At 36.0% G+C, this 17902-nt stretch overlaps 1 protein-coding gene across 2 annotated transcripts in view; it reads right to left on the reverse strand.

Moving 5' to 3' along the window:
* rsrc1 (arginine/serine-rich coiled-coil 1) overlaps positions 1–17902 on the reverse strand; it is a 163322-nt gene that overhangs the window by 142777 nt on the left and 2643 nt on the right. For both annotated transcript variants that reach the window (XM_067365372.1, XM_067365371.1), the window contains one exon: positions 15240–15362. In XM_067365372.1, coding sequence (XP_067221473.1) covers positions 15240–15362 — 123 coding nt within the window. The remainder of the gene's footprint in view (positions 1–15239; positions 15363–17902) is intronic.

Genomic DNA, 17902 nt, shown 5'->3' on the forward strand with positions numbered 1-17902 from the left:
AACGGCCAGCGAATAATTATGCCAGTGATCACAAAGCCATTGCGTGCCTCTGTACTTCACCTTAATGCATTTCAAAACGCCACTTAATTATGGCCCGTAATTAATCCACCATTAATTGCAGGAAGAGCCCAGTTTACCTCGCTTCGTTTCTAATTATCATCTTATAAATAGTTATGGTTCTAATTAATGTGTTCATTAGGCAGGATATTTTCTTTCAAAGTCATGCTCGGAGCCAAAGATTCGGCATGTGCTCTCAGAAGCCTGGTCAGCCAGAAGGTGAGGCCATTCTACTAGCACTGGCTTTTATTTTACTACATTCAACCTCCTAATTGGCATTTAAAACACAATTTGGAAGAACTTCAAGAAGGGCTTAAATGGGGGATGGATAGTAGCAAAGAGAGGCCAGTTCATTTTATATTATTTTCCAATAGCAGAGGCTTGAAAAGGAGGCAGCCACCACACGTAACTTTGAATAGGATGAAATAAACAGAGCTCATGGTGAATTAGCAGCCAACCATGTCTCTAATTCCCACAACACAATGCTCTCAATGGAGGCTCACATGATGGTTCGAACACAATCATTTCTTCAAAGGTTATGGTAACAATCATAGCAGGCACTCATGAATTCTCACAAATAATGATACATGAACAGGGGTTCTAACTATGCGGGAAACCCGGTGTCGTGAAATCTCAGGGTGATGGCACCGATAGCTTTAATTATTATTAAGAATTTGAAAACTTACCCTATTGGACACATACTATGATGTAAGCACAGCAGCTAAATTCAGTTATCACTTCATCCTTTAGTACTTAATCCTGTTCTGTACACACTGCATTCTACAAAAACTCAGGAAGGCCACCAATACACTGCAAAGTTCTGGAGTGACAATCACATTTAGACTGTGGGAGTGACTCTCATAAATGATCGTTCCAAACAAATGAGTCACTCTCAAAATTGCAGTGATGAAAGTGGGAATCACATGGCATCTTGCGACTGTGTGAACAAGAAATATGAAGAGTTTAACCTAGGGATGCATGATATATCGGCCACTGATATATGCTAATTTTTAATGTTATCATTACCGGCCCAATAAGAAAATTTGGCTGATATATTAAAGCTGATAAATAATGGATTATTTCCTTCATCTGAGACACTTCAGATGTGCACTGTCCACCATTATGGTTTTCAATGGCTTGAAATATGATTGAAATCACATCAAAAAGGAAAATACAGTTAAGTACAACATACAGCACAAGTCTGTCATATAGGCTACATAATATTATAATGAGAACATAATAAACCAAATTAATATTACTAACCAAAGATGCATTGTGTCTAGCAATTTTAACTAACCCACTGTTGACTCTCTTTGCAATGTTGCCCTGTCCACTCATTACAAGTTTTTGTTTGTTTGTTTTTTTAACATTAACTGGTTTATGAATATGTCCAGTTGCAGGGTGCAATGTTTTGATCTAATTTGGGTTTATTTAGGCTTGAGACCCAGTTACTGTTTTTATAGCATGTTCTCTTTATGCTGTAAAACCTAAACCTAGACAAAGGGTTGGTGAGAGCAACTGTGGAAAGAGACACTTTTGTGTCAAAAAGAGAAAACGTGATTTTCTAGCACCACACGTCGAAGAGAAAGTCATCTCTGATGCACGTTTGAATACGTCATTAACCACTAGTTGTTCAAGTCGGTTCTGAAGACACTCTGTGGATTTAACGTTAAAGAATCTAACAAGCCTGTCTCTCTCCACAGATCTTCTCATCAGCCTCATGGTTTAAAGTGATTTTTTAATAGAATTAATGTATTTCTAGGTTGCTATTCACACAAGGTGCAAACATTAGCCTGGCCATAAAACCTTTTTTTTTTCTTTTTTTCCTGCAGATTTCAGAGACAGATGCTGAAATACAAACACTGATTATGCAATCCTGAAATAATTAATATATTATGCAATACAAATATACTTTTGTACTACGATTTTTTTGCTATTGATGATCATATATAACGATAGAAATAATTGCAAATGACTTGACTTTAGTTAAACATCACGTTTGTTGCTTAAATGAGTGTTTCTGACCAGCCTTTAGAGATTAAAAAAAGTAACACACATAATTTAAAAAAAAAAAGAGCTGCTTGGACAAGTATGGACAAAAATAAAAACCAAAGTAATGAGGACATTTTTAAGTATTTTGTTCCACAGAAGAAAGAAATACTGAAAGAATTTGAATTTTTGGGTGAACTATCCCTTTAAACATGCTCGCTCCACGTCAGGATAGGGACTGTAATTCGCTCTTTTCAAGTGATGCTTAGCTTACTGTGTAGAAACCAGTCTCATGTCTGTGTCCTTTTTTTTTTTTTTCTTTCTAATTCTCTGCTAATTTTGGATGGAAATCAAACAGTGGGCATTCCCTTTCCTAAATAATGTGGAGATCAGAATCTAATGACATATTTCTGTTTTCTGCAGCTCTCTACATCATTCATCATTCAGACTTGGCATTCTTCAACTTTTCAGTTTTTGTACATCCAGACCAAAGAAATGACAAAAAAAAAAATCTAAAAATGAATCACTTTCCCTTAATTTTCGATGGTATGCGATACCATTGCTTTCAATGATGGACAATATACATCTTAACGTGTTTTAGGGTTTCATGATCATCTAAACTTTAATTTATGGCACATTTTTATGAGTAGATGCAACAGTCTGGCATTTTTGATCTTGACTTTAATGCATGATTTATAAAATTTCAATTAATAAATATGTGGCTTGTCTAAAATAAACATGAATTTTACCAGCATATCTCAGTGTATGGAGCTAGAAACATGACAGACTGCCACAACCTGGCATAATCTACAAGGAATGCAGAGATCAAGACACCTGAATAATCTCTTAAAAATGCAGAAATCTTATTGAAAATTAATCTTTCAGTGGCTGCATTCATTTTCAATAGGCTAATACTCTGGTCTGTTATTCCTTATTCCTTACATATTTTACAGCTCATATCAATCATACATATGTGCGTTCATATCCACATATGTTCAGTCAAAAACAAATGTGTTTTATTCATTTTCATGGATTGTAATCTACCCTACAGTTCGGTAAGATTTTTTAATGTTTTTGAAAGGAGCCTCTTATGCTCACCAAGGCTGCATTTATTTATTTATTTATTTATTTTCTAAATACATTAAAAACAGTAAAAGTGTAAAATATTACAATTAAAAAAATATATAAATTATTAATGTTACTATTATTAATGCAAAGCTTAATTTTTAGCAGTCTTCAGTGTCATATGATCCTTCAGAAATCAATGCTGATTTGATGTTAAAAAAAAAAAATGTATTATTATCAATGTTGAAAACAGTTGTGCTGCATAATACATTTGTGGAAACCGTAATACATTGTTTGTTCTTTCTTTTTTTTTTCCTCTGTCAAAATGATGGAAACCATTTTGAATGATCTGTCAGTGTTTCTCAAATTCAGCCAGAGAAGACTTGTTGAAAAAAAAAAAAACATCTCTGTCATGTTTGTCTGATTTCTAGTTTTATTGTGTTTATTTATAGCTTGTCGTTAACCGATTTTAACAAACTGATAAAACAAAACAAAAAACCTACCAAAAATGTACATCCCCAGTCTGTACATCCAGTTTGTGCATGTGCATGGCTAAAAATAAACAGGTGAATGGTGTGTCCATATGTAAGGCAGTGTTTACAGGCAGCTCTCTAGTTGTATCTGCCCAGGGGAGACGGCTGGAGCTGGATGTGCTGAAGGAATCGGTGGATGGAGGGGTGGGGTGATGGGGGTTTGCTGGGTTGCTGTTGGTAGCAAGAGAGAGCTGCGCTTGCGGCTAGCCAGGGATAAAAGACCCCTGCCATGTCACTCACTTACGCCCCTCTTTGGTAAATAAAAGTTTCTGACAACAAAGGCCAGCAGCGTTTGACTAGCCTTTGGAGGAGATAATAAAAAAAAGCACACACTCGGGACAGAAGGAGAGAAGAAAGGCTGAGGAGGAGAGGAGAGCTGTCTCTTAGATTGAGGATATCGAAGCATGTTGATTTGATGAAACACAGAACACACACCTGAACCACACCAGAACACACATGCTAAAAAAAGGTTAGGCTTAGGTTTGCATTGAGTCAGCTAATGTACATGGGAATATTGTTCGGCCCCTCTCTGGAGCTACGCCTGCACGTTTAGAAGGGGTAATGGAGAGACGTTAACCCCCACTGTGAGCCCCAGGAGCAAAGCACATGAGAGATCCCAGAGAAAAAACAAAACCTAGCTGATTTCCTGCTTCGACTGTAGAAAATACATGCAATACCAATGTTCGCCATTCAAAGAAAAACACAGGAACGATAAAAAAAGTTTTATGGAGGGAGCTAAAAATCAAACAAAGATAACTGCTATCATATGCAGCAATATCACTGATCTTTTGTCTGATCTTTAGCCTTGTGAAGAAGAAAACTTCCAAACGTGATGAATAGTCTTATGCACAATGCTCTGCAGACATCATAATATGGTGCATGCAAGTCATGTCTGATGCCCGAATCCTCATATTCACAAGATGAGTGCTAAACAATGTCATTTAAGTCATGTTGTAACTTAAACATACAGTACCGGTCAAAAGTTTGGACACATTACTATTTTTTAATGTTTTTGAAAGACGTTCCTTACGCTCGTCAAGCCTTCATTTATTTGAGCAAAAATTAAGAAAAAAAACAGTAATATTGTGAGATATTACTACAATGTAAAATAATGAGTTTCTATTTTAACATACTTTCACGTATAATTTATTTCTGTGATGCAAAGCGGAATTTTCATCAGTCATTACTCCAGTTCAGTCACATGATCCTTCAGGAATAATTCTAATATGCCGATTTATTATCAATGTTGGAAACACTGGAATCTTTACTATCACTTTTTATTAATTTAACAGATCTTTGAATAAAAGTATTAATTTCTTAAAAAAATAAAAATAAATAAAACATTACTGACCCCAAACGGTAGTGAATATTGTTACAAAAGATTTCTATCACTGTTCTTTTTAAACTTTTTATTCATCAATGAATCCTGCAAAAAAGTATCACAGGTTCCAAAAAATTTTGATAATAAATAAACACATTAGAATGATTTCTGAAGGACCATGGGGCACTGAAGACTGGAGTAATGATACTGAACATTCAGCTTTGCAGCACAGAAATTAATTATATTTTAAAGTATATTAAAATAGAAAACCATTAATTTTAAATTGTAATAATATTTCACAATATTACGTTTTTTTGGGGTTTTTTTTCTGTATTTTTGATCAAATAAATGCAGGCTTGATGAGCATAAGAGACCTCTTTCAAAACATTAAAAATAGTTATGCTTCTAAACATTTGACCGGTACTGGTTACATTTAAAATTTTCAAGGATTCAGATGGAACTAGGCATGTACGATTTTGTAGGGTTCACCATTGTAATTGTAATTGTTGTTTTAACAACGTGCAAGCTGACACGGAGTGTGTCACTTTGCACAAACCCAACAAAAACGCGCCTTATATGCACACGATTTCACTGCATGACCAAAAATTTCAACAAAAAAATGAAAAATTTCCTGAAAAGAGGCCTGAAAACACAAACTTTTGAAAACAAGTTTCAAAGTGCAGGTTTTTGAAAGTGATACCGTTGTATCTCTGTGTAAACTGCACAAAAGCGAATCTGTGGAAACGGAGACGTCATGCACAGGCGTATTACGTGTTTAGTCTATACACTTTATTTTTCAACGTGTTTTCTGTGAATATGGAAGACTTACGAATTAATAGCCACTATAGGGAAGAAGAATATCAGTTTCACACTTTCAGACTAGTAACCTGAAGGTTTTGCGTTCAATTCTCAATACTGGCAGGAAATGACAGAGGTGCCCTTGAGCAAGGCACCTAACCCCCAACTGCTCCTCGGGCGGCACAACAAAAATGGCTGCCCACTGCTCTGGGGGTGTGTGTGTCCACAGTTTGCAGTGTGTGCATGTTCACTACTCTCTACTCCTAATGTGTGTGCACTAACTGGATGAGGTAACTATGATGAGAAAAATCAGGTTTGCTTGAGCATTCTGTCCTTTTTAGGGTCGCATCTTGTGACATCACGTCCTGTTTTTGGTTCATTTAGATGTCTTTGGTCTATGTTGCATTCATATTTCACTCGAAATGCACCAGAGTTCAGTTGGAAGTGGACTCAACTTTTCAGGAGTCTCAGTCCGCTTGTTTGATGAGGTTCAGATGGCAGCGTTTACCGTACTAATAAAGCAACCGCACCAGAGTTTGTTTTAATCTAACCAAACCTGCCAAGTGTGAACAAACCTTAAGAGTGTTTTCACACTTGGTCCTTTACAGTGGTCTAGTTCACTGGATATCTGGCCTGTATGTGAACACTCCAAATGATTTCAGACCCTTTTAAAGCAAACCAAATCAAGGCCATCTTACGAGGTGGTCTGAGTACGGTTCGCTTTCAGCTAATGGTATAGTTAACTAAAAACATGTACTGTAAATACAAATCACTCTGGGCTTGCTTGATTTTTCCATTCACAAATTCCAATTTAGTTTGGTCATCTGATGCCTCTGTACAAACAGGCTATTAATTAGCTGTGTCCAAATTCAGAGGGTGCATCCTTCAAAGTCCACAAAGGTTGGACAGAGCATTTTTAAAAGAGTCGGTCTAGCCTACGGAGGACTGTTTTTGTCGCCTAGCAACTGTGACAGCTGCCGTTGACGAACTGGACTTTTTTTGAAAGTTGTATTCAACTGTCTGAAAATGAAACAGGGCTCACAAACCTGTCTAAATATACATGTATATAATAAAGAGTATAAACTAAAATCACATCTTAGTAAGTCAACATTTGAACCACTTTAAAGTTTGTTTGTTTTTGCCATTTTATTTGTATCAATAGATATTCGAGTAAGTTAAAACCCAATATTTGCATTGAAAAGTGTAATCCGGCAATTTCCCTCAAAAATAATCCTGTCGTTAATGGCGTGCAATGAATTCTGAGGTAGGCTAAGCTGTTTATCTGTTGTAAGACACATTTTTCCAGGCGGCATTTGAAGGAGCCTTCAAACTGGGACACCCTACATTGCACTGCTGTGATGCAATCGGCCTTCAAATGCAGCCTTCGATGCAGCAACTGAATTGGGACGCAGCTACTATGACTGCTTCCAACTGCTTCCAAACTGTGTCAGAGAGACTCGACTGCGTGAACGCCTAGTTTATATTTTTGTGTTAAGTCTGCAAGATGATATTTAATGATATTATTGAAGTATGTAATACTTAACACAATGTATGTTCAATAATGTACGGTAGAGTGAATAATTGCTAGTTCTTAACTATTGTTACATTGTAAAAATGTAAAATAATTTAAAACATTTAAAATGTATACTATGCAATCAATAACACTGCACAGGCATCGGTGTTCACATTTATGTATTTTCAGCAGAATTAGCAGAATTATGATGCAGAATATTAGCAGAATATTTCTATGATGATGTCACCATTGCCTTGTGCAATAAATAAACATGATTTAAGAAAAACAATCTAAATAAATGTGTGACAGTGCATAAATATGGATGCAGTATTGCAACAAAATATTAACATTTTCTGCAAATGATAAACAACAATGATAAACAATTTGTAGCAATGTTGTTTTACAGAATAATAATATTAATAATAAATAAATAAATGAAAATAAAATGAATGAATGAAAATGAATAAAATTCTCTTTAAATAAGCTAAATATTTTTTTAAAAATTAAAATCTTGGTTATAGAGAGGCAAATACAATGGAAGTGAAATGGGAACAAATTGTGGAGGTTATAAGATTAGCTGTCAGCCACTGAATTAAAAAGCAACAGTTTAAACACAAAGAGGACTGAGACCTCATTATTACTTTACTATAAAAGGCTCTGAGTCCTCTTTCAGAGTGAATGTAAATGTTCTTTTTCAGTTGGTTCACCTCATGGTCCAATTCAAGAGTTGTGAGTTTGGTTCTTTTAAAGAAGATTCAAGTGTGAAAACACCTTTTAACATGTTTTCACACTTCTAGCTCGGTTCTCTTGGTCCGGACCAAAAAAAACAAAAAAAAAGTATATATTTAGCCCCGATTCGCTTAGCATTCACACTGTCATTTATAAGACCGACCAACAAAAAAACAAAAATGACTTTATGACATATTTTGTGACAGAACTTAACGAACATCCAAAACAAGTCTGCTTGCTGGGCTAAACTTGTTTGTTTTATGTGCATAAATGAGATGGTATTTTTACATCTGAAGAGCTTAGAAAATATATAAAGCAGTCAAAACAGCAGAATTCCTCTGTTGCACACAAAGATCTGCTGCAAGAAGACGGCATTTTAGACACCTGTACAGAACTGTAATGGGGTGAAAAAACAGGTCCAAGCAGACCAAGTCCCACATTTTCAGGAGTCTTGTTTGGCGAGCACCAAGGTCCGGTTGGCAGGGTTCACACTTATTCAAATGAACCACACTAACAGAGCAATTGCACCAGAGTTTATTTTAACCCCTTAAAATGCAAAGATTGCTAGTGGCCACAGATTGTTGTTCAATATTCACTGACTGTTGAAACATCACACTCTTACTTGATTAGGACAAACTGTGTATCATTAGAAAGATTTAAGATTTTGAAGATTTTGAATAGAATAATAATACGCATTTATATTCAGTCACATCTGCTCGGGTGTATTTGTGTTCACATAGCTTCACTGAACAGCGTTCATTAGGGCATTTAGCCCAAAAGTTCTCATATCTGGAAATATAGATATATTTACACGTTTACTTCATTATTATATTCCACTGATTTAAGTGATCTGATGAGCATAAGCGGCTTCCAGCACTGTCTGCTTGTGTCTACTCTTCCGCGATCACTGTTATGGATATGCCACTCATATTACACATTCATAACACGCCCTATCTCTTCCAATGACGAACTTCCATTACACTTCCACAGTCAGTTCTGTACAAAAGAAACCCAGAGAAATGTTAACGTGACGTGTAGTAACGTGAAGCTAATAAACATAATTAAGTTAGTAATTGATTTGTATGTCATTTTCATGCAATTTGGCTTATTTTCATAACAATAAAGGATTACATGAGAAATTCTAAGCAGGTGCAGCGATTCTTATAAAAGGCTATAAATAACATATTTAAACAACATAATATGACCAAAACCCACATTAGATCACAATTGGAAGTTATTGCAAACATTTGTGGGTGGTTTAAAGTGAGTTTTCAGAAAAAGCATAGGATTAATCGTATAAATGGTCTTATGAAGCTTGATCCTATAATTGTAGCTCTAATGCACCTGCTGAACATTTATTATAGGTGGATAAATGTATTTTGGGATCAAAGTGATATGAATGGGAAAGCCATAATGCCAGAATAAAGGCTAATAGCCTCTGAATAAAAACAAATGAATAATGATAAAAGAATAATGAAGATTGGGTCTCATACCCAGCAGAGGTGTGAAAGGTTTGTCGAGTAAGAAAAATAGAAACATGTATGGGGCAGTCCGCTACACCAGACATAGACAAACGACTGCAAGGGAACTTACAGGTTGCAATACATTTTTTACTAGCCTTTTATCAGCCTTCTCTGAAAAACACACACTACATGGTCTAAGAAAATGTTTCATAAAATTCATATTTTTAGAGATAACATCCTGAGATTTTAAATGAAGCATGAGCAGACTAAGTTGCTACACCACAGCCAGATAATATTTTTAAACATTTAAAAAATATATTCTTAATACTTTTATTTTTTGTTTTTATGTTTGAGCTCATATATCTCCATATTAATAACAGTCTAAGTAATACTGGATCTTTAACTGTAAACTCTTAAGTGTTGGTTATGTGTCTATTCAGAATGACTTATAAAGCAACAACCTTTTTATTTTGGGTATGTCATTTATGTCATCCTTGCCAAAATGGGGGTTGCATGGGTTAATCAATCAAACCAAACCTGCCAAGTGTAAACACCCTTAAATTCAAGATATTGGGGCAAAATGCCTGTTTTTTTCTTATATTTATATTAGATGATATAGTTAAGCAATATCACGCACACAAGAGTGCTTATTTTACCTGAAAATTAGCACAACTGCAAATGTGATATTGATCTTGTACAGTAGTTCAATAAACAAAGTTAATATTTTGAATTACATTTAAGGACACAATAATGTCTCTCTCTCTCTCTCTCTCTCTCTCTCTCTCTCTCTCTCTCTTTTTATTTTTTTTTGCTCTATTTCGCCAATGATAATAATAGTCCAAATAAAGCCACATCAGAGTTGCTGTGTATCTCTGAGCAACTCATAGTGGCGTTTCATTACTGAATGAATCCACAGTTTTGAACGAAATGTGTAGTGTTTACTACTTGTAATATAACCACATCATCTAGGTAAAAATCTAAAGATTATTCACATTAAAAAAATCTATAGGGCAGATTATATAAAACCACCTGCTTCTGCACTCAAACTGCTCTTTTCATACAGGTATATGTTATTTATATACTTTTATATATGCTATGTTTTATTTATCCGGGCATTTTGTATGAATGAAGCAATTTAGGTATAGGTGTGGTTGGGCAAAAAGGAATGTCAATGACTTTGTTTAGGTATTTAAGATGCAGCGAAATTTCTGCACTGCGCCCACTAAACTGTAGCACGTGTGGTTAGTGAATAAGATGCAAGTATTTGCGCTGACATGGCATGTGCAGAAGTAGCGCAACTGTTTAGTGAATTCCCCATCCACGTCAATTACAGTTACCAACCCACTGTATAATGCAAGAGAAATGCATTCAACAATATTTTGCTCCCAGTAGTACGCTGGCTGAATGAGCTGCCGAGCTTGATCAAAGGGAATAGATATTAACGTCTAATGGTTTATCAGCTACTCATGTCTGTTTTACATGTCAAGGGGAAAAGACTGCAAGTCTCTATGGGTACCCGCTCTGCTCGTCTTATTTTCTGACTATTCTGGAAAATAGCAGAGCGGAGTGGTAAACAGCACACCAGAATCCATACGATTCTAACTTTATGTATTTCTCTTGCATTACTTGTTTATTTTTTTATTTATTTATGGGGGCCAAGAAGTGTAATATGCCCAACTGAACCGCCCTAATCTTCTTTCCTGCAATATTTCCATGCCGCAGTTATTGTTCTCATTCTCTGAATAATATCCTCCACTCCTTGGATCTTTTTTTTCTGTAGGCTCTATTCTTTTCTTCTCTTTCCCATTCTCATATTCTCTATCTGGTATGGCACTTGCTCATATCCTGTCAGTGTATCAATCAAAGAGAGCTGTCCACTCAATTCACACCTGATTTATCAGTCTGCCTCATCCCAAACGCCATTATTAGACCCAAACCTTTTTAACGCGACAGTGACAGATAGCAAGCCCGACCCAGGTAACCCGTTTCACTCTGTCTAGCCCGTTGTGTGCTTTAGGCACGTTCCGTCAATTTTCACCGATGAGGGTGAACCTGGGATAAATAAAATGCAATAACATGGCTCAAAATAAATAATACAGTGAAAACTGATATGAACATGCTTACTAACGAGAGGGCTTTCATTTAACCTATTTAAGTCACTTTAAATACAGTAGTCATTCATTCAAAATCATTAGGGTTGAAAAATGTTGACTTGATCTCCAAAACATAACATGTGATCTTCTTCCAATTTAGTCATTTTAAGAATCAGTTAAGTATGTAGTAAACAATATAGCTTAAAGTAGAGTGCACATTAGATGCATTTGTTTTAAGACGGTTAAGGCTTAAGTACTGAGCCTGAAGATATTTCATATTAACCTAAAGATGCAGAATGAAAATGTCGTCGCATAAGAAAATACTGTGTATGTGTATTAACCAAATCGACAAAATCCATAATGCCTGAAGTATCTATCCAATGTGTAACATATGTATACATAACATTTTGGATTTGATTTTCAAAACTCAACACATTTCTCATTCTGCATGTACAGTGCCATCGTGTGCTGATCCTTTTAAATATTTTCCATGTTCTTGTTTCTTTTCAGTCTGTTCTCAAATAGAGAATTCCAAACTGCATCATGCCAAACATGACCTCAAGAGTTAACAGTGAACAGTATGGTCACATAGCTTGCATTAAAAAGAAACCTGAGACACTAATAAATTATTACATTTTAGCCTGTTATGACAACTGCTTGGTTTCCACTGTAGGTTCAGAAAACAGCTTTCACACAAACTAAACAAACCAAACTCTGACATCATATAGACTCGGATGCCAAAAGCTGTGAGAAAGCTTTCATGTTTCTTCGTCACCTAAACTTAAAAAAAAAAAATTCATTTAGCAAATGCTTTTATCCAGGTTATCTTACACTACATTTATTAAAGGGAAAAAGGAGGAAGTCATGGGTACAATGGTCATAGCTAAGAACTAGTAACCTAACAGTTATCAGCCCAGATGTTTAAACAATAATAGCTACTATTTTCAATAGTTAACAATTATTTCATGTCAGATAATCTCATTCCCACAGGGTAAGAGTTAACATAAAATACTGGATTAAAAGAAAACTGCAACCAGCAATAGCCTTAATACAGTGTGGACAAGATGCTATAAGCCCTGTTTATCTGTGTCAGTCTAATTAAGATATGAATGAATAATTTCCGGACTTATTTAAATGATTTCAGAATCTCTTACAGCCAAGCGAAAGTAAACAAAGGCTTTAGCCTGTATGTATTATGAAAGCCATCTTTACACTTCTAAAGCGTTTAACAAAACGCTCCTTCATTTACACACATTTGCAATGTTAATGAAACAGCCTACCTTTTAAAACAAAAAGCCTACAGTTCTTATTCCTGTGTGTGTCGATGTGCATGAGAGTTTATTTTAAATAAAAAAATGAAATAAACGGCCAGTGGATAATTATATTTTAATTGCATTAATTCATCAACCTAAGTGCCCCCTTTTTCTTCCAAGCTCCAAACAGGCACAAGGGCAAGCAAATGTGGACTGACCCAAGGGTGCTTGTGCCAGTACTTAATTAATACAGACAAAAACAATAATAATCTACACTAATAACCCCTGTAATGAGTGTGAGTATCTATGTGCACAGGACAAGCAGCTGTGAGAGTGAGTGGCTCTGCGAACAGAAGGTCTTTAATGGCAACCTGTCATACGCTAATTAGCCAAGCACATGTTACCATTTGAGTCCAAATGAGGGGGGGGGATCATTGCTGCTGCTGATGTTGATGATGCAGCCAACATGTTTAGATTTTAGCTAATAAAAAAGTGACATTTTGTTTGCAAAAAATATTTAAAGGAGACCTATTATTTTTTACAATATGTAAAATACTGTAAGTCTCTGATGTCCCCTGAGTGTGTATGTGAAGTTTTAGCTCAAAATAGCCCATAGATAATTTTTTATAGGATGTTAAAATTGATGGGGAGCAAAATAGCGCTGGTTTTGTTTAAATGCAAATTAGCTGCTGCTGTTGCCCCCCTTTCAAGAAGAGGGCAAAGCATCAAGAGCTCATGCAACAACAAAACAGGACAATCTCACGCACTGAAAATGACAAACTTTCAGTAGCTGTGTTCAGCCTTGTATGAGTCAGACAATGATGCCTACAGGGCCAGAGAATATATGCTGTATGTAGATAGAACAGTTATAGTTTAGTTTAATTACGGTTATAACTTATGTTGTCATCTTTATTTATCCACTATTAGTACAAGCCTGTTGTAGTGGTTTTATGAAGTTTATTGTACATCACACAAAAGATGAAGCGTCTGTTTTCATTTCAGAAATTCACTGTAAGAGCTGAATAAAACACAGTACAAGAAGTGCGCATTAAAGTCTTATTCTTAAAATCACTCTCTCCCTTGCATTCACATACACAGCGAATTACACACTCGTTACAACTAACAGTAAACAAACATATACAGGCTTTATGCCTTTTTGGGGGTGCTTAATAAACTGGTAAACTTTGCGAAGTTCCTAAATGTAATTTAGGGAGCAGTGAGCCCATCTAATCTTCCAATCAACAGCCAGAGTATATAAGCAGCTGCTTACCTCTCTTCAGTCTCAGCTGTTCCAGCATCCCTCCACCTCCCCAAACTCCACCTTCATCTCAGGTACCTTGCCCTAAGTAATCAACTCCTATATTTATTCACTGGGGGGGTATATCAGAGCTCGAGTCGAAGCTGCTTCATCGAGCCCTTCCTCAGTGGACAGCAAGCCAAATTAGCTAACCTAACACCCAAAAGATTATATGGGCAAACGAACTCGTTAAATATCCGTAAAACAACTCAGACGAACTGTAGTAAAGTGCGTGCTCGCTCCGGAAACTATAAGCTGGATCACGAACAGTTGGTACTGATCCATGCTTGAGTAACAGCTTTTTAGCAAAGCCTGTTTTGTATTGTCCCTTTGCATTGAACCTCGTTCACAAAGCAGTCTGGTATAAAATGATTTGCACAGACATAAACGAATTTAGGTATATGGAGGTGCATTCGCTTCAAAAATAAAACTAATCCATTGCGTCTTCAGCAGCTCTGATGTCGGGAGTGCATGAAGACTTATGTTCACTCTTACATTCAACAACAAAACACCTGAGTTGCTTTTGTCGCTACAGTTGCTCCGGCCTGGAGAAAATGGCGGACAGTGTACTGCCCTGAGTTGTTGTCATGCTAATACGGGAGAGTTTGTCAGTAGTCGGGGGCAGGGCCTGAGCAATATGACGTCATACTGCTCAGAAAATGAAAACAGCTTGTTCTGAGACACTGCTTATGATTTATGGGGATTTTTTTTTTTTTAAAAGGAGTGGGTGGATTATAATTATAATAGGGTGGTTGTGTACACACACTGCCAACACACATTTATGTCCAAAACCAAGTAAAAATGAATTTTGCATAATAGGTCCCCTTTAAACTTTTATGAAAAAAGTATGATATTCTGGTGGATATTTTCATATTTGGCCTGTTTTATCATCCACCAGCTGAAAATCATAAATATGAGTGGAGCATGATTCATGGGCCCAGCACAAACAGTGCAGGAAGAGTCACATGCAGAAGTTTAATATTTAATACTTGCCCTAGCAATATTGCCCAAGGTCTGAAGTTGCCTGCTCAAAATTGTTTAAAAAACAATTTAATTTATTAATTCCACCAACTTTAAGGAACAATTATTAACATAACTATTTATATTAATCAGTGTGCTCATCCTTACCTCCTATTTCGGCTGCGGGATCGAGATCTGTGGGACCTATGGTTCCGCACCCTATCTGTGCTTCGGCTCCGCCTCCTGTGACTGGACCCTCTGGAAGAGCTACTGTTGGAACGATTTCTGTGCCTGTAACATCAGTAACAAGAGTCCATTAGACACACACACAGCCACAGAGTGCTAGCAGTAAACTTACTGCATCTGTCTGAACAACACACAACAGTGTCTGCTGTGTTACCCTCTTTGAAATGCATTACTTAGTTACTTTTTATGAAAAGTAATGCATTACATTACTTTTGTGTTACTTTTTCTCACCTGGGCTGGGCTTGATGGTTTGTTTTTTAATAACAACAAAAAAAGTTATATTTTGGCAAATGTAAAGGCCGTTTCACACCAGAAGTGAAATGAATAAGCCTCAGGCTGAAGGAAATGCATATTTACACCTGTACAGTAGAGGGTGCAGTTCAAATAAACCTTTCAGCTGTGCTGCTATTCTGGATTAAAGAAGAATAGGATACAGGAGATGGACGTTCAACACTCTTATTTCTAAATAAAATATAAAGTAATTTTTGCTTAGTAATGTTGAATTAGATCAGCAGCAAAGACATTGGTTAATAAAATGAGATTAAATACATAAAGTAAAGTATATTTGTGTAATTTATTACACAAATTGTGTTAATTATTACAGGTTTGCATAAAATTCTGAGATTGCATTTCACTGTTTTTATTCATTTTCAGGATTTTCGTACAAGTGAGATGAGTAAATGCATGTCCACATTGAGTCCAGAACTACAATAATCATCATGTTCACACAGCACACACAACACCTCTGTACTTTATTTCTCTCAACATGAGGACAGGAGAGCTGTCAGTCAATAAATGTGAAAAAGTAACTGGTATTACTTATTTGAAAAAGTAACACATAATTTGTTGTAAATTGAAAAAGTAATATGATTACTTAAGTTACTTGTAGGCCCAGTTTCACAGACAGGGCTTAGCCTAAGCCAGGATTAGGCCTTAGTACAATTAGGGCATTTAAGTTGCTTTTTTTTAACATTCACTAGAAAAACACATTACTGGTGTGCATCTTGAGACAAAAATATTTTAAGATATGTCCGTGCAAGTTACTTTCAGTAAAACAGTAAGCTTGGTCTGTGAAACCGGGGGTAATGCATTACCCCAACACTGCATGACAGTCAGATCAGTGTCAGTATAAGATGTTTCAGTTTAGTTTTGACATTTGAAATACGTTTCATGAACACTGGCCCACCACCAGCCACTGCTTGGACAAACAGATAATCCCGGGCCATGCAAACAGAGCAAACCTTAAAGCACAGCACAGCCAAAGTCTTTTAAAGTGTTTAGGCTGATATCCAACAGAAGGTTTACTTACAGTTTACTCTGTAGATAAAATCGGGACAGGAAACATATTTTCATAAAAAAAAACAAAAACAAATGAAATGCAGCTGCTTTAAGCACTCTGATCAACCCTGAGCAACATACAGATGCAGACATGCAGGAAGAAGTGCAGCAGTCTGCATACAGAGCCTAGAGTATTACTCTCTGTACTGTTTAGAAAGGCTGACATCACAGATATAGACCAGTCTAACTGCATTATTTTAACTAATGAACTCCATTTCTCTCTCCTTTTTCTCTCCAATGAGCTTCTGTCAACTTCCCTATTCTCTACTCCAGCAGATAGACCAGGACTTCTTAGAGGCACTTTCAAAAGCTAAATCAAAAGCGCGAGCCCATTCCCCACATCATGAATAAATAAAATGTTTATCTAAAAACCATAATTAAATTTATTATGCATTTCTGCATCAGATGGTAGCCGACTGCATACCTCTAAAGCTTTACTGCCAGTGGCTCAGGCTTCAGGACGTCTCTCTCTGTGATTGTGTCAGTATTTGAGGACAAAGTTAACGTTTGCGCTGCTTTAAAGAGCATGAGAAATGTTTTGCATCTGCTAATAGCCCTCAAAGCACATGGGTCAATGTCCACAGAATCTATTCATTTATTCAGAAAAAAAATTAAAAAGCAAATCACACATACAATGATGACTTCAATACACCTTTTGTTTGATTAGCAATTTTTAATTAAAATTCATGTCATTTTTTTCCTGACATAATAATGAAGAAAAAAGCCTCATTAGAGAAATGAAATTCTTGAACAGAAAATTTAAATAATTTGGCATCATCTTTTATTATTTCTTAATAAAAAATATTTAAACAACTGCTTCACTGCATAATATTTTTTAAAAACTCAAAATGATATCATAGAGAGGAGCCTTGTGTATAAAGTTTAGCTCAGATTGTAAAAAGTGGTGACAGCCCTTCAAATACTGATAATTATGAATTAATAATACATGATGTTTGGGTTTACCTCGAAAATATGTTTAAAGGTGCCCTAGAATTAAAAATTGAATTTATCTTGGCATAGTTAAATAACAAGAGTTCAGTACATGGAAATGACATACAGTGAGTCTCAAACTCCATTGTTTCCTCCTTCTTATATAAATCTCATTTGTTTAAAAGACCTCAGAAGAACAGGCGAATCTCAACATAATACCGACTGTTACGTAACAGTCGGGGTGTAAGCCCCCAATATTTGCATATGCCAGCCCATGATCAAGCAATTAGACAAGGGCAGAACGTCTGGATGTGCAC

The sequence above is a fragment of the Chanodichthys erythropterus genome, chromosome 17, assembly GCF_024489055.1.
Source record: "Chanodichthys erythropterus isolate Z2021 chromosome 17, ASM2448905v1, whole genome shotgun sequence".
Taxonomy (NCBI): domain Eukaryota; kingdom Metazoa; phylum Chordata; class Actinopteri; order Cypriniformes; family Xenocyprididae; genus Chanodichthys; species Chanodichthys erythropterus.